We start from the raw sequence: 25,658 nt of genomic DNA, 5'->3' as shown, positions 1-25,658 counted from the left end.
TGCAGAGCTCCTCTCCATCTGTCATGCGAAGGGGGTGAAGGGACAGAGCGCTCCGTGAGGGACTGAGGGGCGCTGCCCTGAGGGCGGGGCGCGGCGGCGGGGAAGGGCTCGGGGGGGATCCGCCCCCGGGGGCGGGGTGCAGCGGGCCGGGGCGGCACCGAGGGGCGCCGAGGGCGGACCCGTCGGGGCTGCGTGAGGGCGGGGGGCGGGAGGGGGGGTGTAGGGGTTGGGTGTATTGTTCCCCGCGCGGTGCATGCCGGGCCCGCCTCAGCCCCCAACATGGCGTCGCGCTGTCACCTGTGCGTGTGAGGAGGGAGAGGGACGCGGTGGCTGCGGGCGGGCACGGCGGCTCCCGGCGTTTTCCCGGCCCGCTGGCGGCAACGCGCCGCGCCTCGCTGCTCCCTACCGCGCTCCGGCTGTCCGCCGGGGATCCCCCTGCCCCCGCCCTGCCCCCGCCATGGGGGGGTAGCGGCGGCCGCCTCCCCGCAGCCCTGCGGAGCCCCAGCGCCGCCCGCGCTATGGGTTCCCCGGCGGCCGCTTCGGCGGCGGCCACGACGGCCGGCGACTCGGCGCAGTGGCTGTCGGTGAAGGAGGAGACCATCTTCCTGCACGACGGGCTGATCCGGGTCACCGACCTGGCCGAGCTGCCCAGCGAGATCGTCGGGGTGGCGGAGCCCGGGGACACCGAGCTGGAGGTGAGGCGGGCTCCCCGGATGAGGGGGGGCGGGTAGGATGGGGCGGTGGGTGCGTGCGGTGTTGGGATCCGCTGGCACCGCGGATTGACTGCGAATAATGGTGCAGGTGGAGCCGGGCAGGAGGACGGCGGCGATGAAGATGGAGGGTGAAGCGTCTCCTGGATGGGGAAATGGCTTGAACCGTGCTCGTGTGTTTTTGAGGCGGCCTTTGGCTCGGCTGTTTTTATTTATGGCTCTGTGTCTTTCTGCTGTTGTAATGAACCCGTTTCACAATAGCCCAGTATCACATCTATGATACTGGGATGTCGGGGGGGGGGGGGTTGGGAGGGCTGTATTTAGGCTGCTGCCTGCGATCACTGTCCAAGACATAGGAGGGAAGCTGGGATTTTCCTCCCAGCTCTTTTCCAGTGGCCAAATTACACGGCGGTTTTATCTCCCGAGGAGGCAGCGGAGGGCTGAATGTCACGGATTGCAGAATGGATGCAGGCTGCGTTTGCTCCCTGTGTGCCTCCCTTCTCTCCTTTCACCCCGCCCTCCTCTCCAGCCGTGTGGCTCGCAATGACACAGGGTCTTTGTCAGAGGAGCCGGGAGGGGATGGTTCGGCAGCAGCTCTATCTCTGCGCTGTGCTGGGTTGCACTGAGGCCTCAAAACCCTTTGGCTGCTCCCCAGGAAGCACACAGCCAGGCCGGAGGGTTCAGTCCCGGCAGCGTCATTGTTCGAGCCGTGACGTGGAGTCTTTATGGCCTTTATGAAAACTTCCTACTGCCTTATCTAGGGAGAGAGATTTCCTGCTGAGAGAGCGTTTTCTGCTCTGTGTGATGCGGCATTGGAGATCGGGATGGGAGCAGTAGCTGCTCCTGTGAAATGGATGTTGGCAAATATCACGTGAACGGCGCAGGATTGGATTTTAAGGTGGATGACAGCTTTGAGCATAAATGTGAAATGGTTCTCCCTTGTGATCGGGCTCCACTCCAGCATTCGGTGCAGCTTGAACTGAAGAATGCATTTCGATTCCATTACATATTTCTAGAAACAGCATCAAGTCTAATAAATGTGTGAGGGAAAACATGTGCTCTCACAGTATTCTGTTCTGCCGTGCAACTTAGGAGCGCTTTAGGACTGGATGATTTTTTGTTCAGGTGAGGAAAAGACCATGTCTTGTCCTTCAGACACTTTCATGAGTTTTTCAGCAATCCAGTGCTGATGGTTCACACCATCTTTTCTGTTAGCAGTGGTTTGGTTTGGTTTTGCTTTTTTATTTTTATTTTTTGCTACCCATGCTTGCAGCTTGAAACTTTTAAAATAAATAAACATCCCTTTTTGCTATGGTCTTCACTTCAATATATAGCCTGAAGTGTTTTATTTCCTTTCACTAGAAGGATAGATGACCACAAGAGACTTAATTTTTCAGTTCTGGTTTGCAGAATGGTTTATAGTTCTTTGGCAGTGTTGGGTGGGGTGTTGAAAAAAAAATAAAATTGAGATTTCAAGTCATGTAAATTAATTTGCTCGTAACTTTTGTGTGCGTGTGCCTTTTAAATAAAGGGCAGCCTTGGTAAATCAGAATGGCTTGGAGGAGCCATTTTGTGGAAATAGGTGCATGCATCTTGTTGAAGAAGTGTGGTTGTATGGTCAACATACACTGAATGGCACTTTGCACTGTTTCTGCTTCTGGTTGTAATAAATATATTTGAAAATGGACTGACTGGAAGTCTCCTGGGACATGTGATGGGACAGGGGTGGGTGATGCTGCAGCTACTGCTTGGATTAGTAAACTTCTTTAATGCACTTCTTTGCTTTGTCAGTGACTGTGAGAACCCTGATTGACTCTTCGTTATGAAGTGGTTAATTAAAAAATATTTGATGTGTACATGGACACTTTTTTTTTAGTTTTGAAGGTAACATTGTGGTCTGTTTTGCTTAAGAATCACTTTAGGAGCATACTGGTGAATAACGTCGGTGTATTTGCACACGTTTCCTTTGTCCTTCTGTTCGGAGGTTTTGTTACAGTAGTGGTATTCTACCAAAAAACGTTTATGGAAATTTAGACCTGTTGTTCTGACTTCTGTGTTATTTTTTTTAATGTCTTTCTGGCTATGCATGCATGCATGTATTTGTATGTGTATATATTTTCTCCCATAATAGTATTTTCCAAGAGTGTTAACCTTCTTTTGGACATGAAGGTAACTTGTTCTAGATACCATTCAGTTCTAAGTGTCCTTTATTTCATAGCATAGATGGTGTATTCTGTATTCCTAGATTATCAGCGTATTTGCAAAAATAATATAGAGCCAAAAACCAAAAGGATAAAGATGTTATTATTTAATATTAATAGATTTTTATAATGATGTGCATATAAAAGCTGCTTCTGGTATGGGTTTCCCAGTCAGATCTATCCAGAAAGACAGCTGGATTAGTTACCAGTTACGCAAGCCTTTGTGCCCTTTGTACTGAGGAACTACTTTCAAAGTGCAGAAGGGCTTCTGCTCCTTAGAGACAACCGTACTTGACTAGCAGCTGAGAGGTTGCCAGGACGCTTTGCCCCATCTCTCAGAGCCATGGATATTAATGCCTATTCAGGATGGACATCTTAATGGAAGGTGAGCTGTTCCTTCATGTGCTGCAATGGAAACTACAGCACTCGAGGACTCTTCCCAGTCAGTGTCTTTTGCAGAGCCATGTTCCCGTTGTCATCCTGCCATTTAAAGAGGACTTGTTCCTCATGCTCAGATTTCTGTCTGCTGTTTCAGGTACACAGCATCTATGATTTTGCAGCTTACCTGGTGCTAGCTTCAGTTATTTTTTTCTACAGAGAAGCAGGTGGGAAGAAAGACGAATCTTTAATACATAGTCATAATGTAAAGTGGAGCAACTTAATGTGCTGCTCCACTTCTGTGCTTTGTGAACTGTTTTACGTAGCAACCTAATGTAAATGGTAGTCCTTGGCTATCTGGTTTTTGTTCCTTTGTTCTGCATGAGGTAGGAGCTGCACTTCCAGTGTCAGTAGCTGTCTGGATCGTGTACTTCTGTCCTCGTCTCATGTTTTGGTTCCTGTCAGCTCCATTATTGTGGGACAGATGTGAGATGCCACTGGGTGGTTGTCACTCTGCACTACTCATACGTACTGTTAATTACACGTAGGTGTGAAAATAAAGATTGTGTTCCTTCTTGTGTCTGGGCTAGCCACGTAGGGACAAGTCCAGCAGTATTTGAACAGGATGTGACAGTCCTACAGTTGCCTTATGTTTTCTGTCTAAATCTGCTAAACTTGGAACCTTCACCCACTTTGCTCATGGGCTGGCAGAAACATTTTCACTTCAGACTGCTGAAGGAGAGGGTAATTCTCTGTAATTATCTAGGTCAGTGCTTCCCAAATCTTTCTGGTTGTGACCCTACTTGTGTCTGCGAGCTTCCGTTCTGACAGGCTAAAAACCTCTAATGTCAGCATCAACAATTGCCTTTGTGCAAAGGGGGTGACCCTTGTTGGGGTTATGCTCTCTTGCCCGGGTGCTGCTGATGGAGGTGTGTGCTGAGCAGCCCTGCCTCTCACACCCACCCCATCGAACACCTCGGCGCTCCTCTGAGAGCGTTTGTTGCTTTCATTGTGACGCTGGTGCTGGGGTCTTGGAGTTAGCTCTGCGAGGGCACGCAGCCCTACAGATGTGAGCCTCAGCTGTTGCTTTGTGGAGGAGTGAATCATTTTCTTTTAAGCATCACCACAGGTCTCTCGTTTCCTGCCTGAAAGGACTCTGAAATTTTGCTTTCCATTCAAGCCCGCTTTCATCAGATTATAGTTGTGTAAACCACCAATTTTGTGTGATTTAATCTCCAGTGGAGTTGCTGGTTTTGTTATCAGTTATTATGACCTGTGTGAATTTATTGAGCTTCCCCTATAATATAGACTGCTCTGCCTTTTGTTTGTTTTGTTCGAGTTGCTTTCTTTTTCCTGGTTGAGAAATATTAGAAAATGTCCTCTGAAAGAAAATTCTGCAAACGTATTTTCCCAAATTTAGTGCTTATTACCAATTGTAGCTGAGTATCTCAGTGCTCTGTGCTCTCAGATGATTTTTCTTTCTCTGATGTTTTTCTCTAATTAAATAAAATAAGAGACTTTGTGGTGTAGTTTCCAACCACATCCTGTAAGTACGGGGTAGCACTGAAGAAAGAAACTACAACGCTTCAGTATCTAAAACATCAGGCTGAAAATGTGTGTATATAAATACCTTCTGAACATTCAGGTGTATCAAACAAAAAGCCTTAGAGAGGGCTTGGAAAGCATGTTTTAAAACAAGTGAAGGCAGTGTTTTCATGGAGCAGCTTCCTGCTGCGTGCCTGCAGGAGCTGCTGGAAGCAGAAATGCTGTTGCCCAGCAGAGGAACGGATTGCAGGCCTGGAGTGTGCATCCAGTGTTGCTTGTGGGAGCAGTTTGACTTGTGATATGTATTTCTGTTTTTTGGAGTATCGTTACTGTCAGTTCTGGTATTTCTCTTATAATCTATAAATCTTGATTTTTCTCTCTTCCCCATATGATTTTATTTGTATTTCCCACGTTAATGCTGTGGCACGTGAGAGATGACCTTTTAGCTGTAACATGGTGGTGAAAGTGATGCAGTTAACTTTTATTCATGCCTCTTTTAAATGTATCTTATTTCCACATTGCTTCTGCCTTTCTGTGCATCCCGGTGAGATGGGGCTGATGCTTATTTAATGCTCAGGGGGTATTATATGTGTAACTGATATAGTGGACATACTTTTGTCTTCAAAGAGTTGCTCTCAGGGTGCGAACCTCAGCGAGTTCAATTAGGCAGAGAAATAATTAAATGCCGTTTGGACGTATACACTGTAAGTGACAGCTTTTATAACTTTAGGAAAAAAGGTACACCTCTGTGTGGGCAGTTCACTGTCCATCAGTTCCATGTGTAGTGGGATGAAAGCAGTGCGTTCAGCCTGAGACTCGCTCTCAGAGTTGTGCTGGTAGAGCTGCTGGAAGAACAGTAAGAACAAGATTAGTGCAAAATTGAAGCAGCAACAGTTAAGTTTTTATTAACACTGTTGATACGTGAGTTCAGGCTGTTAAGCCTAAGCCTTTGAAAATGAGACCGTCTTTTCAAGGTGCTTTTGCTAACCGAAAGCCAGCTTAAGTTGGAAAGTAGGTAATGATTACAGACACAGTATAGGAACTGGAATTTCAAAGTGATTGGAGAGCAGAATTCTTATCTGCAAGAAGCATCTCTGTGATGTTTATCCTACTCCAGAATCACATTTAGACAGGGGTCATAACATTGATGCTGTTACTTCTTCCCCTCGTTCTTGAGTCTCAGTGCTTGCATAGTAGCTGAAGCTTTGTTTGCTGTTGTTCCTCAGGAACTTTTCTTTAAAACTTTCCCTTTCTATTGCAGGGTTGATTCTTTTGTTTGATGTTATTGATTGTTCCTAAACAAAATCTGAATTGCCTTATCTAAAAGCAAAAATGGAACTGCCAACTACTTTAGCTCTACCAATGTTCTGAAGGCTTTAATGTTTTCCCCCAACTCTCTTTGTCTTTTGAGAACAGCAGTGCTGTTATTAACGCACACTCAGCATCTTCACTTTTTTGTGCCCTTATTTTCTTAGTGTATTAATGTGCTGTTCTGTAGCTTGGCTATTTAAGTTTTCTTTTACTTATAGTTCTGCTTATAAACTGTATGTTCAGATTTTATTCTGTAGTGTTCCCTTACACACATGTACAGATCTTATTTTGTTTTCGGTGCTGGTGTAATGGCGTCACTGTTGAGCTTCTATTTCTGTTAGAGACTGTCCTCTGAGGTGTAGGTAGGTCCTTGGGTAACCTGTTGTATGGCAAAGCAGTGTGGTTGGTGCCCTGCTTTTCATATTCTGTGACTTGCAGGTTCAGGTGGCTGTGCTGTACCAGTTTTGGGGGTCTGTTTGCTTCTGAGTTCTTCCCAAGTGTTGTACAGGCAAATGTAGCTCCAAGCTGTAACAGACGTGTGCATCTGTAGGAGGATGACTCTGCTTCTTTTAACAAAGAGAACGGTTGGTTCGTCTCCTGGATGGGAAGGAAGTCAACTCATTTGGGCAGAAAGATTAAGTCTTGCTGGAGGTGTTAAAAAGGGAGATCTGGGAGAGTACACCAGCTTTTATAGCCAGAAGAAACACTCTTGAGTGAATACATCCTGGGGCTGTAGGTATTTAGAGTGGCAGCCACGTGCCAGTGAGGTTTGCAGGAAGTCAGCTGGGAAATGGATGGCAGTTTAGAGCAGATTTTCTGTCTCTTTTCTTCACCTGCATTTTCTCAGAGATGGTAGTCGCATTGTCTGCTTGGGAATTGGTGAATGTTTATTTATTTTCTTCTAGTGTTTTACTTTAATCTGCTTTGACTTCAAATAGGCTTCAGGATAACAAGCTTTGCCTGGAGACGTGAGAAGAGTAGTCAGTGTGCCGAGGCAACCTCAGCACAGGTTGTGAGTATGTTGTGTGGCCTTCCAACTGCAGAGGGAAGCAGTGTGTGGCACAGCTGGAGCTCTGTCAGTGCCAGGTCAGAAGGAGGGCTGTTTGGGTAACCAGTGAGAACTGGGTTGGTTCTGTGGTGTGTAGCAAGATCTTAAGGAGTACACCTGAACCCTAAAGTTCCCAAGTTGTTTGTTGCAGCCATTGTGAAAATTTGGTCTTGAAGCTTTTTTTTTTTTTTTTTGGAGGTAGCTTTGAGCACTCACCTCTGGCCAGTACAGTACAGTGGGTTAAAATGGCTTAAAATGTTGTGCCTAAGCAAAGAAATGCAACCTGGAATGGATTGTGGTGTTCTGCTGTGTCTATGGAAAGGGGAGAAGACAAAAGCAAACTCTTCCAACTCACAGCCATGGTGCTTACTGCAATCTAAGGAGACAGTCTGAAGGGAAAGCCAGCTGGGCACAGCAACTTGTCTTTTGCTGTCTCTGCTGCTAGTGCAGTGAAGGACACAGGCCTCTGCAGCATTTCCTTCTAGCTGAAAATGTTGATTCTTTTTTCCTCCACTGTTGTTGGTTGTTGCTTAGTTGAGGATCCATCACCTGCTTAGTGCAGTTCAAGAAAGTCAGAAGCAAATTGCTTTAGAGTGTGATTACATCTATAACAGAAAGTAATTAAGCTTAATTTTGAGACAATAGAACACACAAATTAATGTGAGGTGGTTATTTTAAATATATGTGATTTAGGAATTAATGTTCTTAATCTCTTTGAAGAAATTAATAGGAAGAGATTCTTGAGTTTTAAGAAGCTTAATCCTAATGTCTGCTGAAGTGTAGTTATTATGTGAACTGCACATTGCAGTGAACTTGCCGTGTTTCTAGTGGTGAGTGGTTGGGCTGTACTGAAAAGCTTTGTTGGCTTTGGTAAAGGTGTTTGTAGAAATGGCAGGTGTGATTTGTCCTGAAGAGTTTTATCAAGCTGTTCAAAATTCTACAGTTAGAATATGAAACAGATATTTATGTCTATATAGTCTGCAATAAAATAACATTAAACAAAAAACCTGTGTGGAATTGTTCATTGCATCTCTTAATTGATCATGTTCCCATTAAAAAAAAAAAGTGGGATGGGGGAAGGATGAATTTATAGCATAAAAATGGGCTGGGAGGTGTGAGGGTGGGTGAGAGCAGTGAGGCATGCAGGCAGAAGCCCTTTGGACATTGGATCCAAAGTATCAGGAAGTGTGGAGCTCATTGCTTTCCTTGAGCTTGCCACAGCTGAAGTGGCTTTGCTGATCTCAGCTGTTGTAAAGAGAGAAGTTGTCTGTAAATTACCTTGAATTGTGAGTTCGTTCGAGTACCAGGCTAGGTACTAACCCATAAACGTGTTTCTTTCTGTCATGGTTTACTTGTTTTCTGTTGCAGCTTTGTCTCCTGTTCTGCTCAGAAGTGCCAAAAAGGTCTCTTTTCTTCTGTCTGAAATGATGAGAAAGGAGAGTTTCAGGTTTTAAGCTGTGGAAGCAAGTGGAAATATGTCGAAAAAGATAACTAATTGCAATATGATAAAGCTGAGGAGGGGAAAAACAGGACAGGGAGGGCACATAGCAAAACTGTTTTAGGGAGCTGATGGTGTTCTGATTTGAAAAGTTCTGGAACTAAAATGTACAGATTCTTATTACAGAACATTGTATATTTATCACGGTGGAGCTCTGAGATACTTCATAAGTGTTTCTCTTTAAATTCCGTTTTGTTTTAACGTCACGATTGAAGGATAACAGCTCCGACCCTGGGCCTCGGTGGCAGCGCTGACTCAGCAGGAGCAGGCTGCCGGCACTGCCCTGCTCTTCGGCCTCCAACTCAGCTTCATTCGTACACCCCAAAAATCCCACACAGTACAGTACCCAGGTCAGCCGTCCTCTGCATTGTTTGCACGTCTTTAAGAGAAATAAAACCTGTGCAAGTACCGTTTTTCTTCCTTTCAGATACTTACGTTTGAGACCAAGAACCCGACGGAGCTGGCCGAGCGCTTACGGTCTGTGTGTGGGAACCAGAGCAACGCTTACGCCCGACTGCTGGAGTACCGCCTGAACGCGCTGCGCGGGCTCTGGAACGCACAGCGGCAGCTGGCCCTGGAGGAGCAGCATGACCGGGAGAGCTCGGGGGAGGAGGAAGCACTGGCCTTACTCAAGCGCCAAGGCTTGTTACAGCAACCTGAGCAGGCTCCCTTCACTTCACGAATGGGGCTTCTGCTGGTTTTCCCCCTCATTCAGTCTCAAAGTAGAACAGACCCTTCTCTCTGTAACATAACCGCTGAGGTGCTATTGAATTGCCTTCGAGACTGCCAGCCTTTGAGCTTGACTAAGGAGCCAGCTGACTGTCTCAATGGGATAGAGTCCTTGCTGTGCTCGTGGCTGGAAGAAACTCATGCTTCAGGTCATCAAATTCCATATAAGCAAAGGGAAAATGCTGCTGCTGCCCTAGTTGCCTTGGCTTGTGCAAGGTAAGGAAACTGCATTGCGATGAAGCTGCAGTTGACATTGCTAGTGTTTGTACTTAAAAATCAAAAATGATGTGCCTGCACTGTTGACATCTGTGGCTTACTTTAGTCTTTTTCTAACACCTAAGCACTGGTTTGGAAAGGGTGAAACTGATAAACTAGGCATTTATTTTTTCATGTGTTCAACATACGTAAAAGAGAAGGATCAAGGTTAGAAATGTCTCTGTGCACAGTGCTGCTCCTCTTGCAATGGTCTGTTCTAGGAACAGTACCAGATGTTTTTGTTGTGGAGGAAAGCTGTGCCCTTCGTACTGCCTTGTTAGTCCTTAGCTTACAAATTTCTTCTTTGGCTGTGGAAAGCATTGCTGCTAAGATTGAGACCAGCTCATGTCAGATTTCAGTGTTGCCTTGTGAAACATCTGGAGGCATTTTTCATTTGAATGCCACTGAAGAGTTCATATGGTACAGTTTGAACTGTCCCATGTCCTGCGTGGGTTTAGTACAGCTCTGGGTGACAAAATGGCCATCTCAGCTTTTAATATGGATTCCCACTTTTTACTGGTTTGGATTTGGGGAGGGAGACAGGACTGCAGCATTTAGCTCTTGCATAGCAGTCTTGGCCATCATGTTTAATGCTTCTTAGGTTGCAGTTTGCCTGTCAAGTTTAACTCTGATTTAAGATGTTGAAGTTCTCAGGAGTTGTTGCTGCTTGCTTTAAGAAGTATTTCTTCAAATGGAAAGCACTTTATTTCTAGTGTACTTGTTGTAATGAAGAAATTTGCTTTACATGGCAGATTCTTTTGCACAGGCAGCTACCTTATCTAAAAGCAATGCACTTGAAAATATACTTAGTCAGTCGGATTTGGATTTTGTAAGTAGTATATATACTGTTTTGCCCCAGATGTCAGTTCTCAGGAATTACGGCATGTTCATTTTGGTTGAATTTGTACAAGCTAAATTTCACATAGTGCTTTTGAAATGGAAGTTGATTTTGTATTTTCTTTGCAAACCTCCCTCACATTTCTTGTGGAGATGTAGCATCTGATGTGCTGTGTTTACCTGTGAAATTTTTCCTTTAAATATGTATGTTGTGCGTTGGGTACCCATTATAAAGAGGAAGCCTTCAAAATGAGATGATTATTGAGATTCCTCATTGCAATCTTGTGTTTCATGTTACTAAGAATAAAACAACAGGGTGAATATGGGTTTAAATAATTAATTGAGGTGCTTTGAAGTATTCGGTGTCAATTTTCTTCAAGCTGAGGTTTATCTGTGAAAGCATGCAGCTGGAAATGGCAGTGGGGAAAACGTGGCTTTGGAGGTGGATTAGGAGGTGGTGGCTGGTAGAGCGTTCAGGACCCATGACCCACCATGTGTGACAGAAAGCAGAGGGCTGCATTCAGGGGAGTGCTTGGTAGGGATCTCTTCAGTTTGTCAGTCGTGCTTCTGACAAAATAAATTCTTAACCAGCTATTATCACTGCTAAGGCACAGTCAGGATTCTTGTTTTTAACTAGGCTGTTGTGCCTGGAAGAAAAGCCAACCACATCTTCTAGAGGATGACTTTTTTTCTAATACTCTGACCTTTAAAACAGAAACTGTAAAATAAATATACTTTAATTACCTCTGTCTAATTCTGGGGGGAGGGGGAGGAAACTAACCACAACAAACAAGGTTTTCCTCTTTGTTAATGCACAGATTTTGTAAGTTCTCAAAGAAAAGAATTCAGCTGACAAATGAACAAGAACTATAATTAGAATTACAAACTCCATCTGTTTGTAAATACCATGGCAAAATTGTAAAGCAGTGTATTTCAGTGCAAGATAAGAAATGACTTTTACTTGGGTTCAGTTTTGTTCTGGTAGTTGTCTAGTTCTTGTAAACATTTAAATCCATCATTTCAGAGCAGGGAAGGCTTCTTTGTGTTCAGAAGTCAAGGAGTTGGACTCGTGATAATAAACTCATTAGTTTTCTTGTATAAAATAGAAAAGATTTAAACCATCTCTGAGTTGTGTCTGCAGCAGCTCTGAGTAATGCTGTGCCTCAGCCCCAGAAGGACCCACGTATTATATTTGAAGCTCTGAAAGTGCTCAGTCAGCAACAAGAAATATTGGAAGTGGCTGCCTGTAGTAGATGCAAACCTGAGGTGTTTGGGTGTGCGCATAGATGGCTTTTACTGAACGTGTTGTTTGTTGCACAGTTGCTGATCTCCCTACCTGCACGGTGCTTCATCCTCTTCCAAAAACACATTGTGACTTAGATTGGCAGTTGGCCAGCATCCTTCTTCCTTTGTTACCCTCTCTTCCTCTTTTCTCTTCCTCTACAAAAGAATGAAAATCAACCAGAAAAGAAATGCAAATTAGGAAAGAATCTTGATGAAATATCTTGGATACTCTCTCTTTATGGTACTGGATACTATATTCTATATAGATGCTGTTGTCTGTGTGCATTCAGTCTTGTTTCAATAGACATCTTTAATTCATGTTTTTCTTATCCTTTTAGAGGGTCGCTGAAAACCTTTGTTCATACAGTGCATCTATTACAGAAACAGACTGATCTAGGAACCTTGCCTGTGGCTGATGTGTTGTACAGGTTTGTAGTGACTTTTCTAATCGTAGTACTTTTACCTCAGCTTTGATAATTGATAAATGCATTTACAGATAAATGTCTTTAAATGTAATTAAAATGCTTTAGGGTTTTTTAAAAGCTCTAGCAAAGATGGAAATTTCTTAAAGTAAGCAAGGAAGACATTAGAAAGTCAAATCTAAAAGGATCCAGTAATTTGTTTGGTAAAATACTGAATTTTCCTCTGACAGAGGAAAAAATGCTTTAAAATTAATAAGACTTCATCTTAACTTTTGATGAAGGTAGCTTTGGCTCTGACTGTTCTCTGTGCATCTTACCTTGTCTTGTGCTTGAAGGTTGTTGCTTTTGGAAGGAGGTCCTGGCTCACCTTCTTGTTTGCTTGGAGGAAAGCATATAGTGTCCTGGGGCTTCGAAGACATGCTACCTGCTCCTGATGCCAGTAGCTCCAGCGGTGAAAATAAAGGTGAATTAGTTCATGTCTGTCAGTATTAGCAGAAGAGGATAAGAATACGTTGTGGTAATAATTACTTAAGAAATAAAATTATTTAGAGCTTTAGTGTGGAAAAGGATTTCATCTTTTCTCTTGGGAGTCATGTAAAAGTAGCTATAGTGTGGGTCAGATAACTGAAAGCTGAAGGGTTTGGGGGGGGACAGATCCTGATGGGCCACGAGTGGGGGTCAGCAGCTGCCTGGGGACTTCGTTGTCATATTCTGCACATTCAGAGCTGAAGTTTTAAAAAACATTGACCCAAACATATAGAAGCACTAAATGATGTGTGTTGTTTAGCTTGTCATACCAACTCTTAACAAGCTAATCTATTGAGAATATGTAAATTACTTTTTTAAAGTTGGTTTGGGGATCAGATAAGAAAAAATAGCCTAATTTATGTATGGTTTATTTGGCATCACTTGGAAATTAACCTTGTCTTATTTGCGTGAGTTGTGTGTAATCCAAACAATTCTTTGAGGGATGAAAGGAAGGTAAAGAAGTTGCAGTAAGAAGAACTGAACTTTGTTAGAGTATCTCTTAGAACACTGAACAATAAATTCAGTATTGAAGAAGTGGTTCTGATTTGTCAGTTGTGGACTGGTCAGTTGTGAGCATCTGCTGGCTTTCAGTTACTCTTGCAGCTACAGCAAGAGAGTAAGGACCATGGAGAATTTCTAGTGTTGTTTGTTACATAGAAAATCCCTGCTCTTTTTTCTTCCTTATTCAGATGCAGACTTAGGACGTTGTCTTGCAGCAGATGGCTTTTACCTTTATACAACAAATTCAGTGGGAAGAGGAATAAGCAAATTAGGATCTGGATTGCATGGTACCTTGCGGTAAGTGACAGCATGGTTGAGTGTTTGCTATTCTGCAGATCCATTTGGGGAAAAAAAATGTTATTTTGGTAAACTTTTCCTGCAAAGAGGTGTAGTAGCAGAGTAGGTGATGTTTCAGACTTAAAAGAACGTGTATTCAGTTGATTTACTCTTTGCTGAGAGGGATGTAGTGTCAACTAGTTTTTATGTATAGCTGTACAATTAGTGGGTTTGTAAGTATTTATTTTCTAATTAGCTATTCATTAAATAAATGATTAGTGCAGATGTAACTAACTGTACCCTCTTGCTTCTTTATTGCTTAGAAGTCATGTGGTTTCTTAAGGCTTAAACCTTTACAGCAGAAGCTGCTGACTTAAAATGACATCAGTATAAGTTCAAAGTTCCAGAACGTGGTTATGAGTTCTTAGAAGTGCAGAATTTGCAAGAGTTATAATGTAGTGCTCTTTATTTTTTTCTCTTTTTGCCAGAGGCTTTGTCTACTGCCGAAATGAGGAGCTGGAGGCTGGGTGGGTTGCTTTTGGCAACAGCAAACTGCTTCATCGGCCTGTCTCTTTTGATAATAAGCCCCACTCCCTTTTCCAGGTGGTGGATCAGCATACCCTTCAGGTAAAAGGAACTGCTATTATGTGCATTGCAGATTAGTGCAAGAAAACAGTAAGTTGTTCAGTCACTTCTAACTCTAATCAGCGTGGTGCTGAAGTTTCTGCTTCTTTCTTTGTGAAGCTGCCTTTGTGAAAGCCCAGTCTGAAAATTGCATTGTAGGAAACTTGTAGATTATTATAGGTTTTACTCTTTAAACATATAAAGTCTTTTGTGGTAGTAGTGTAAGAGAGAGAATGTGGTATGGTCGTATAAAGCAGTCACACAGTAGCAAAAATGAACTTAGGATTTAGCTCAAAACATATGCTTCCTGAACAGCTTGTTATTCAGGTATTGTTTCTGTTTTAATTGTGTTCTTTAGTCACACAACTGTCATCCTTTGTAAAACGAGTACTTTGTTTACTTTGTGGGTTTTTTATGTTGTTTTTCACATTGTAATTCTGAGGATGAATGCACATATTCACATCCTGTGTGTGTTTCCTCGAAACAGAATGTTTGAATTCTCCTTCCAAAGTTTCAAGTCATGTTTCAGAGCAGTTGCAGGAAGTGGATTTTTTAGTGTGTGTATTTTCCTTTTGATACTGTGGGTTTGCTTTTAATCGTGAAAGAGATGATGCTTTCATTTTTAGGTATGCTGAGTGTTTTAGATCTGAGAGCTGTTTTGTATGTGATAGGCCCGTTTGTCAAGTACTGCACAATAGCTCTTAGAACAAATGCATGTCATGTTATGTCCATCAAGAAGCTTTTTATGGGTTGGCTTTGCTTGATTTTTATTAAGAATGCTGATATGTAAAACCTGTTAAGATGCTGTCCCTGTCTTGTAGGTGTGTCAAATAATCCCAATGCCAGTAAATCACTTCCCAGTTGGCAGTACTATGACTACCGTGCATCTTTCTTCAGATGGTACATATTTCTACTGGATTTGGTCTCCTGCAAGCCTCAATGAGAAAACACCAAAAGGACACTCTGTCTTTATGGACATTTTTGAACTTATAGTAAGCAAATTTAGGTGTCTTCTGTGAGTTGGTAGCATGACTGCTGTTCAGCTTAGTACCAATATTTTCAAATAGAAAATATTGAGTTTTAATACTGATAGATGTAATTTGAATAGGTCTTCTTAATGTATTATGAAGTAACACAACAGAAGGTGCATTGTTCACTTCTGTCTTCAGAGGGCATACAGCTATCGCGCTCACAGTAGGAATTGTCTTAATGTAAAACATACTTTATTATAATTAGCAGTTAAGTTTTATGCTGAGACAGTGTTGTAAGATGTAAAGCATTGTGTGCAGTGGATCTGCTACATGGTGTTAAAAGCCAGTCTGTTCCCACACATTGCAAATACAATTGTTTTTATCTGTATTTTATGACCTGAAATGTTTTTACTTTGCATGGCAATCACATTGGTTTTAGTATAAAACCAAATGCATTTCAAAATGAATCTGGAGAAATAGATCTGTAGTTTGATCACCTTTTCTCTCAACTGCCTTTGTTTTTATGTACGTATTTATCTATGCAAGTATATATAGACCCATATATGCATGTGTTCACTTAATGCATGCAGTTGTGTGTTTTTTAATTTGACAAGGAAACATCTCAGTCTAAAGATTTACTTAAGTAGGAAGGTGTGGAGCAGTTGGTGTGTATCTAGTACTGACAGTTGAAGTCATACTTTTTTTTCCCTAAGAAGCTCTGCACCAAGGTATTAAATCTGTATCCCTACCTGATAAATCTTGTTATTCATTTAAGATTATTTGTATCCTATGAATGTAATATCTAAAAGTATTTTTTTTTCTTTTCTCCATTTTTAATAGGTAGAAAATGGTGTATGTGTGGCAAATCCTCTACAAGAGCGAATTATATTAATGCGAAAGGAAGGTGAATCTGCAAAGAGTATTAATGAGATGCTTCTGAGCAGGCTGTCTAGGTACAGAGCCTCCCCATCAGCAACGCTGGCTGCTCTCACTGGCTCTACCATCTCTAATACTCTAAAGGAGGACCAAGCAGGTCAGAAGAGCATTTACGGACTCAGGAATTTTTCATGTTTTGTTTCTTATCACATTGTATCAGTTCAACTAATGACTGATTTCTTAGGATGTGTCAAAAGTTGTGTGTGTTTCTTCCATAAGAAGTCTTGGAGATAGATGTGCAGTATTTGTTTCTTGTTTGAATTACAAGTTCCTTTGCTCAATTAGTCCTTGATTGTGGGAAAGGTTTAAGAAGAAAGAAACAGGAGGAATACTGGTATACGTGGTGCCCTTTTTGATTACATATTCAGTTATAGGACTGGATTATGCCACTTGTGATGAAATGGAGAATATTTCTGTGCTGCTAGTACAACTGGACTTTGAATTGTTATGTAAAAATGAACTGCAATTTAGAAGATTAATTTCTTGCTTTCTAAGCAAGTTGAATTGACTTTGAAGTAGTTTTGCTTATTTGAGGTAATTTGCTATATTTTTGGATATTCTCTTATGGGTTTGCTGAAACTACCAAGTTAGGGAATCTTAGGATTTTATTCAGTTTGTCAGTTGCTTCTCTTCCTTCACACGTACATCTGAAACAAAATGAGCCTGCTTTCTATGATTTTAAACAACTAGAGGTATTTTCATAAAAATGAATTATACAGGACATAAGTATTCTTACAGGGAATTTGGCAAAGATTTAACTGGAAGAGCTATTTTAAATATTGTATCTTGCCAGTTTATGAGTAGAGTGCTGAAGAGGAATGAGCAGTTATTCTTGTCCAGTTCTTTAGTCAGTGCTCAGGAAAGTGTTGATCAGCTCTGGCAGGAGCTAGGTCACTATGACTGTATACATTTCATGTGGAGCAGGATACTTAGTGAATCTTACATGGTCTTTTTGTTTTCTTAAAGTCTCTGAACCTGCTTTCAATGTGCATAGTGCCATGTGATTCTTAAAACAGTTCTATTTGCACTGGTATTTAGCCTCATCGTTTTCTGGGTTTAGAACTGGAGATTGCTGCCTTATTAATTTTTAAGTTGTTCTCTTCAGTTAAATAACCTGTGAAATTGCTTATATTGTTCTGGGAATTAACACTGAATGTGTGGGATTATGAAGCTGCCCCTGCACACAGCTTCTGAACGCTGCAAAATATAACTTATATGAATTTCTGTATCAGTTTGTTTGAAGTCCCAAATAGAATTCTTCCTTGTTTGCTGCTGTTAAGGTTTTAATGTTGTGAAGACATACGTGCTTATTTCTCTCCTGTCTGATATTTCAGCTGCCAACACTAGCTGTGGGCTGCCACTGAAGATGTTAAGAAAGACTCCGATATACACGTGTGGAACATACCTGGTGATGTTGGTCCCTCCCCCAGGTGGGTCAGGCAGTTCTGCAACACGCTCTCTCTTTGGAGGAACAAGTGCTCTGTCATCTTTAAAAAGTAAGTCGGGTACATTTGTGGCAGGTTTAAGTCCTTCATGAAATGCAATAAACTCCTGAGAAATCCACTGGTGACTTTGTTCTGTGTAGTTCTTGCTTCAAGCTTGGTGTTCAATATTTCGGATGGGCAGTTCACAAGCCGAGCAGATCTCATTGATGCTGCAGGAAGTTCACTTGGACGTGGTGCTCTGGTACCAGGGCTTGGTAAGTAGATCTGTTTTGAAGAGCTGGACATATCCAATCCTTAAACTGGTTGGATTTCAATTTACAGTAATAGATTGTGCAGACAGTGAGGTTTTCTGCCTGTAGTGAAATTGTGTGAACTATACATTTTTGAAAGTTCAGAATTACCTGAGGAAATGTCACATTAACTACTGCTGGAGACTTATGTGGGATTCGTACAGATGTTTTTGTTTTTTTAACAACTTTTCGAATATGCTGTCATAGAACTGTTCATGTCAACAATCCACTTCTCCCTTTACGTGTGCTGTTATGGACCTGCTTGTGTTTGTAAACCGTACACATCTTAAGGAGATGAGTCTCTAGGTTGGACACTTTCAGCAACTCCCATCTTGCAAACTATCAGTTTTGGTCAAAACTACTACCTATTAAGCACAAGGCATTGTTATTAAATTGCTGTGTCACATGACAGAGAATTTTATAAGCAAATAAATCAGATTTATATCAGCTGTTAGGAGTATTTTAGTCTGGTTTTTGGTGTGTTGTTTTTAATTCCGAAATGTGGTGTGCAAAATGCTCTCCACAGGGGTCTGTTATGATACTATGAATAACATGATATGGACGTGCTCTAACGATTACATCGATCAGTGGTGCAATCCTGGGAACCAGGCATTCCACTGTGTCTGCCAGAGGCTGGGAGTGAGCCACGTCATCACGGAGCCCAAAGGTGAGCTGAACCTACAGATGGGCACTGAATGTGAAGTGACTGAAATGGGCAAATACCATAGAATAAATGCACAGAAACCACCTTCTGAAGCTTTCTATCAAAACATGAGTTAATCCTTGAAAAAAGCTGCTTGTTTGGGTTGCCTGGTCTTTGGTTTAAGAAAGTAAAAACCAAATAGAGACAAACTTGAAGGTTTCCAGAATTTCTACCTTTAGCACATTAATGCAGATAATTATATTGTTTATGATATGAGTGGGAGCCCTGATGATAGTGATAATGATGATAATAGAATGCATTTTAGAAGAAAATTGTAACCACATAGTCTGTTTAAGACAGTGTTTAAACTGATTTTCTCCTTCTAGGGGATGCAACAACCACAAATGAGGTTATTAACCAGTTACTGCACCATGTTGGTGCCATGTGTATCCACCAACTCAATCTGCTTGCAGCCAGCAATAATCTTCCCATAACAAATTTCCTGGGGAAGCAGCATCCAATCGAAGCACATCATCTCAGCAGTATCTGTGACATTATGGAGAAAGCTATGGTGAATGGAGATACTTGTATAATACGCTGCATCCTTGTTGTCTTCCAGGTATGAGGACATCTTTCCCCCCTGTGGTATGAGTGTGCTAATTGAAATGTAACTGCCACCTTTACAGATTAAGGTGAAATGCAGAGAAATTTCTTGTTTACTTCATTTCTTTCTTCTACCAGGGGATAGAAACATGAAAATGGTTTGTTGGGCTGCCAGAGTGCTAAACTTTGGGAATTCACATTCCATTTTTGGCTGAGATTTTTTAGTGACCTAGGCAAATATTTTGTGAAGCTGACTAAAAAAAAAAGAATTTATTTGGATGTAGTTTGTTGGTTTTTTATTGTTGATGTTGTTTAATTTTTTTCTTAGGTGGTTTTTAAATTTTTCTTCAGCCCTCAAACTGAAAGAAACAGAGACATTGTTAGAAGGTCAGGCCTGTTGCTTTGGCAGTTGTTGATGGCACCAAGGGACCAGATTTGTGTGGAAATTCAGAAGGAGGTTTGCCTGGCTATAAGGTAAATATTCTGCCTTGTCACATTCATCTTAAATTCTTTCATAATGTTTCAGTAGATGAAAATTCAAGATGTGTTTGGTAATTATATTTTTATGTAAGAAAACTTAGAGCAACTTTAATATGATAATTTTTTAATCTGTATTTGTGGAGGGAAGCAAATAAACTGTATTTGACGTGATGATAGTGGAATAACTGATAGCATGGCAAGGGAATGATCACTTCATTTGTTGCTTTTTATTGAATATCTTCTGGTGTTGTTTCTTTAATGCTTATTATAATATAGCTGCTTAATTCCAGCAAAGTTTTTTTCCATTTCAGTGATGGGTGAAATAACTTCAGTGTTTAGTTAATTTAGTTTGATGCTCTGGAGAAGGTAATGCCAATGTTGTTAGTTTTAGATCAGTATTTCAAATGGCAGCACTGGAATTCTCCCACACAAAGGGAATGTCAAGGGAAGCAGTGTGAGTAATGCTGGAGGAATGCTGTAAGATTGAAGGTCCAGGTTAAAACCTGGGCAGCATAGTGTGACTGTCCAGAGAGACAGATTTATGCTTAGAAAATGGGAGTCTCTTTTGGAAGAAGTATGGCATTATGTGTTTGGGTGGTACATCAGCACTTCAAACAGTTAAGCAGGATGGCTGCTTTAGCTCCACATGTTAGCTGCTGTATCTCTTGAGCCTCATGCTGTGTAATTTCCTTTCTGTGATTTGTCAAAAATAGCAGAATGACTAAGTGCAGGAAAGGTAGTGAGGAGTGTGATCGTATTATGAAAACGAGAGAACATAAATCTCAAGGACAGGGAATGCTGTCTCAAATGTCTTAGGCACAAATGTGATCTGCTTTCAAGTGAGAAGTGCTCCAAAGGTTGAGGAGAACAGTATCTTCTGAAGATCAGCCTGCATTTTTTTTTCTTGGTGTGTGTGTTATCCTCCAATGACTTGTACAAAATCAGAGATGGGGGAGTAGGTAATGCTTTTTTTCCTCCTGTCTTCTGACTGGGATTCAGATATCAGTAGAACCCTCAAACATAGTTTGCAGCGTGTGATAATTTTTCTTAATGTTTGAATCACATCATCAATGTGAGCCAGAGGTAGGAAGGCCACGGTGGTCTTTTCTCTCAGTATAAAAAACACGTATCAGTTTAATGATTTACCAGAGAAATAATTGGAAAGGGGAGTGGAGGTCGAGGATGCTCTGGAAGGAAAAAAGTCTGCGTTATATTTTCAACAGTCTCAAAATACTGCAGTTACTGTGATCTTCATTTCTTTCTATGTTGGAAGAATCTATTACCTGGTAATTGTAAATGGTGTATCAGGAACTAAGCCAGAAATCTGTTCTGCTTCTTCGCAAGTCCATTGTGATTTGGTTCATTCTTATGTATGTTAATAATACTTTTTGTTTGTTTAGCTCTGGTTTAAATATCCTGTATCCTGGAGAAGCAGAAATCAACAATTTATTGAAATTGGTCTTAACTGAAGGTGAGAATTTATTGATATGAGAGTATGAAAATGCTTCTCTCCCTTTTGAGGGAGACCAGCTCAAAATATTGGGGACTACTGTGTTGAACCCAGCCTGTTCGAGGCAATTACAGAACGCTTCAGGTTCTGAAGCTGCCTTCTGAATGGCTTTGTATGTTTGGGATACAAAAGAAAAACTCTCATTCAAGCAGCAGCTTGAAGTTTAAAAAGGTTTGAATCTGTCCTCTGTCAGTGGTTCTTCCTGGTCTAGCTTATAGTTTAGAACCTAGTTAGGAGTTAATGTTACCTGGTAGTTACACAGTGACCAGAAGAAATCTTAGTCCTCATTAGAAAAGGTAATAACCTTCCTACCTTGAGCAATGAAAGCCTGTACTAGAAGCAGCCGTGATGCATGGTAGTTTGTTACTTCATAGCAATGCCTTCAGGTATTAGTCTTTGGAATGTAAACCGTACTGTGTACACAGTGAGTTTTAAGTCTCTCATATCAACAGACGTTTGGGTTGCAGTGTAAAGATAGCTATTTCTGAGATACCTGAGGAAATAAAAATAAACTCTGTAAAATGTTGGTTTGCAAAATATTTTTGTATTCCATTTTAGGAGAGAGGAATAGTGGTCTCTCTCAACTTCGTGACGTTATCCTGACAAATTTAGCAGAACAGCTTCAGAACAACAGATTTGGGAGTGAAGATGACGATCACTATAGGTAAAATGAAACAATGTGCTTCCATGCCCTCTGGTTTATAATGCTGTATGTTTCTGTTCCTTGCTCTAGGTAAGCTTGGATAAAATTCTGCTAGTTACTTGTGCCACTGCTGTTAGAGAGAACTTGAAATACTGTCTTTGTGTGTGTAGTGGGTAGGATTTCATTAGAACCCGAGAGAGAGTGCAATTTGGGGCTCTAATTAGGGGAAACGTTTGAGAATGCTGTGCATGAACTTAAGTTTGGATTCCTTGATGTTCACCATGCGTGTGGTAACTGTGGGTGATGGCTCACTGTTACACTACTGCATTGCTGTCTGTGTCATTGTTAGGTTACTTATCAGCAGTAAAATACCTGTTCAGAGCTGGGAGGAGTCTGTTGTTGTTAAACATTCTGGACTTGGTTTGCTATGCATCTGAGTCTCTGAAATTGAACAGATACTTGTCTTGGCTTCACGTGATTCATGAGAGTGCTTTGAGAGACATTTGATACAGGCTGTATAAAATATACATTAAGTAGATTATTAACAGTTTTTGCATCTTTCCTAAATTTTAAAGACTAAATGATGAGCTGTTGCACTACATTCTCAAGATTGTTGTCCGAGAATCTTGTGTCTTAATCACCAAGTGCCAAACTGTATCTAAAGATGATTTTCAGAGGCTTCTTTCAACTGTGCCTGTAAGTAAAATGAGTTTTGATAAGATTGCCCTTGGCTTCTTTTTCTCCTTAAATCCATCACCTTCACAGAGTATATTGTAGTTGTGTATCTTAACAAATACAGGAAAAGAAAATCTTGGTTTATGCTATGCACTAACAGTTTCTTATGAGAAAGTATATGATATAATGTATGCTAAAAGCTAAGATAGGTTGATAAATGGATATATTTTCCCATTGCTGTGAGAGCTGTCTCAGTTTAAAGGAAGTTTGTGCGTTATTAGAACTTCATGACAGCATGGAAATGAACTCCTTTTTGCTTGTCCTTCTCCTGTACTCTTTTCTCTTATGCTTGTGAGTAAAAGGATTGCCTGAATCGAGTTTGATTAAAGTGTTTAGATAATGTGAAGTGTACTTATTTATGTTAAAGGCTGCATCTTCATGCCTGCGGTATCTGATGGCTGTACAGAACCACCTCCTCAGTAACACTATTTTGATTAAACCTGATGAGAATGATGACAGTGACAGCTCCTTACAGGGAGAGACATTGAAGGTACAGGTAAACACCAAGTTTTATTCCAGCATGGCTCTCTACAGTCAGTGTCCCTTTATTCCTCTTGTTTCTACAGTGCTTTCTTTCCAAGCTGTTTTGTCAGTTCTTTTCTTCTCAGTATAGTTATATTACTGTGGCCTATTTCACTGTTCTTCACTTAAAGTATTTCAACTTTAGTCCTATAATGTTAGTGAGAACAAATACTTCCTTTCCTAAATATGTGTCATGAGGATAAAAATGTATTTTAATAGACATATGCTAGACAGAGAATGCAGAGGCTGGGCATTGTTTCTGAACATATTACCCATCACTCTCTCCCTATCATCTAGCTGGTACAAAAAACCCACAGTAAACAAGAAGCTTTTCTGTTTTATGTAGAAAAGGATTTTCTCATTTACCTTACCAAGCTTCTGGATTTTTGCAGTTTTAATTATAAAGCATGTGTGTAACCATCTTTGTCTCCACATAAACCATCATCCATCGTGTGAAATCACATGAGTAGCATTAGAACAAGGTTTGAGAGAACTTGTCTTGTTGATGGAAGGTTTATTAAAATGTTATGTCATGTTACTGCTGGAATAGTCTTGAACGAACTCGCAGCAGCTGTGTTTGTCCTGATGTGCAGACTGTCTTCTTACAGTTTTTATAAGGGCAATAGTTCCTTTATAGTAGCATTGAGTTCTGCATTTCTGATACTGCTTGTTAAGCTGGCTTTGTCTACTTCTCTGAAACTTTGCGTGCTTGTAATCCACAGCAGTTATTTGTTCAGGCTCATTGAGTAAATGCTAAATACTGTAGTACTTTTCTTGTCTTGCTATTCACCCATGTTTTCATTGTTCAGTTTTTCTCTCTGCAGTGATCCTCATACCTGCTAGGACATTCTGTCACCAGTGCTGTACCTTGGCTGGCTAACAGCTCTCTCCTGTGCTGGACTTGGGGATTCCTTTCCTCTAGAAACTGGATGTGCATCCTGTAATGTGCACCTAGTTTCTCCCAGCACTTTGGGGCTTAGCATTAATCAAATTTAAGTCTTGGATGAATCTACTGCTGCAGGCCTGCCAGGTCACATTATCATTATTTTAATTTGGAAATCCATCGTTTTGTTCAGTTGTTGTTTTTTTTCTATTCTCTAAGAATTGAATTATCTTAACTCTTTTTGTGCCTAGGAGCTGAAGGCCAGCATTTTGTCTCTTGCTACACAAATTCTGACAGGGTGTGATGAAGTCTTAGAAATGCTGCAGCAAGTCACTACAGCACTAATAAACAGTGATATTGCTGACAGAGAGCAAAGGTAAGACAAGTGAATGTGAAAACAGTAAATTGTTGCTTCCTGCAGCTTGTTGTGCAAGCACAGTTAGCACTACTTACTCTGTGTGCTGTAACCTCATAGGATATCTGATAATAAACTGTAGTTTGTCAGGTGACAGTATCCTCATAAGCTGGCACTGTTGGTTTATTTAGGTTGGGAACTTCTGAGTATTACCTGGCAGCTGGAGGTGATTATTTTTGTTCGTCAGGGTTTCATTCTCAAATATAGTTTTATAGATGGAGCTGCTTTTAATTGGAATACTTTGAGCTCTGAGTGCTAGGATCCTGGTGTACACACTGAACAAACGTATCTGTGTTGATGGGGACTCTTATCCCATCCTAATGGAAGCTTGTTGTTTTCTCAGTAATTATTAAACTCTTGATTTGATGTCTTGTGCTCTGTTGTGTACTAGTTGACATCAAAATTGGGATGCTAACCCTTTGGGGAAGTTGTAATGCCCTCAATGTTATAATGCAGTTTGTTTTTTAAATACAAAGTAAATGTTTTCTAAGCTTTCAGTCACTTGCTTCCTGTTACAAGGTTGAGCAGATTACTAGGAGCAGTAGTGATACTGTATGTTAGAAACTAATTGTTACTATGAAACCTTGGTCATTTCAGATTAAAAGGCCTGGAACAAATTACAAAAGCTACTATGCTTGGTCATCTGCTTCCTGTCCTTCTGACATCTCTGATGCATCCAAATCTGCAGACACTAACGATGGCTGATGCCTTGATGCCTCAGCTGGTGCAGCTGGTTCTTTATACAAGTCAGGTATGGCTGCTGTGTCAGCAGTTGTCTACATGGGGAAAAAATGTTGCATGCACATTCTAAGCCACTGTGCATTTTTATCAACTTTCTGCAGTAAGTGATGCACAGGTTGTGGTTGAAGGAACTGCTCAGCAACTCCAAAAGCAAACGTACCAAGTAATCATTAATTGCCGATAATATACAGTATAATTCTTAATATGCCTCAGTAACAAGACCTTAGTGACTTGCTATTGGCGTGTTTCTGACGTTATGTATTTTGTCCCACAGACTGCACTGCTGCTTAAAACTCAGTCTCCAGTTTTCTCAGAGCTGAACAGTTCTCCCAGTGGCATGTCAGAGCAGAAAGGGAAGCTGTTACACGATGAGAGGTGATTTCATTCACATATGAGTCTTTTTCACGGGATAACCTGTTAACTGTAATGCTCTTCTGACTTGTTGTGGGATAAATCTTAAAACATGTTGTAAAAATAAATAAATGTCAATTCTGTAATGGTCTGTAAGGCTGGCTGGAAAATACGGAAGCCTTTGGGATAAAAAAAACGTGATTCATTCTAAAATTGCCTTGCATATAGAATTCAGTGATCAGTTCTTCTGAATGCTTGCACGCAATGTTTGATTTTTTTCCTTCACAAATGTTAAGGGTTAATTCTAAATGCTACTCTTAGAATAGATTAGGTTAAAGGAAGA

At 41.0% G+C, this 25,658-nt stretch overlaps 1 protein-coding gene across 1 annotated transcript in view; it reads left to right on the top strand.

Annotated features, from left to right (window-relative positions):
- The first annotated feature begins 253 nt into the window (after nt 1-253).
- Nucleotides 254-25,658, top strand: part of HECTD4 (HECT domain E3 ubiquitin protein ligase 4) — a 60,649-nt gene continuing 35,244 nt past the window's right edge. Inside the window, exons 1-20 of the mRNA XM_065739266.1 lie at nt 254-695; nt 9,119-9,636; nt 12,135-12,224; nt 12,554-12,681; nt 13,436-13,544; nt 14,012-14,150; nt 14,969-15,139; nt 15,959-16,151; nt 17,389-17,550; nt 17,640-17,753; nt 18,316-18,456; nt 18,819-19,051; nt 19,364-19,509; nt 20,916-20,986; nt 21,584-21,689; nt 22,244-22,364; nt 22,771-22,899; nt 24,060-24,184; nt 24,821-24,974; nt 25,239-25,339. Of these exons, the coding sequence (XP_065595338.1) occupies nt 519-695; nt 9,119-9,636; nt 12,135-12,224; nt 12,554-12,681; nt 13,436-13,544; nt 14,012-14,150; nt 14,969-15,139; nt 15,959-16,151; nt 17,389-17,550; nt 17,640-17,753; nt 18,316-18,456; nt 18,819-19,051; nt 19,364-19,509; nt 20,916-20,986; nt 21,584-21,689; nt 22,244-22,364; nt 22,771-22,899; nt 24,060-24,184; nt 24,821-24,974; nt 25,239-25,339 (3,128 nt within the window). The 5' untranslated portion in view covers nt 254-518. The remainder of the gene's footprint in view (nt 696-9,118; nt 9,637-12,134; nt 12,225-12,553; nt 12,682-13,435; nt 13,545-14,011; nt 14,151-14,968; nt 15,140-15,958; nt 16,152-17,388; nt 17,551-17,639; nt 17,754-18,315; nt 18,457-18,818; nt 19,052-19,363; nt 19,510-20,915; nt 20,987-21,583; nt 21,690-22,243; nt 22,365-22,770; nt 22,900-24,059; nt 24,185-24,820; nt 24,975-25,238; nt 25,340-25,658) is intronic.

Source organism: Cyrtonyx montezumae, unplaced genomic scaffold, assembly GCF_038088225.1.
Source record: "Cyrtonyx montezumae isolate F1298 unplaced genomic scaffold, pur_monq_1.0 scaffold_23, whole genome shotgun sequence".
NCBI classification, from domain to species: Eukaryota; Metazoa; Chordata; class Aves; order Galliformes; family Odontophoridae; genus Cyrtonyx; species Cyrtonyx montezumae.
The sequence above is the reverse complement of the archived record's forward strand: the minus strand, read 5'-3'. Positions and strand labels throughout refer to the sequence as shown.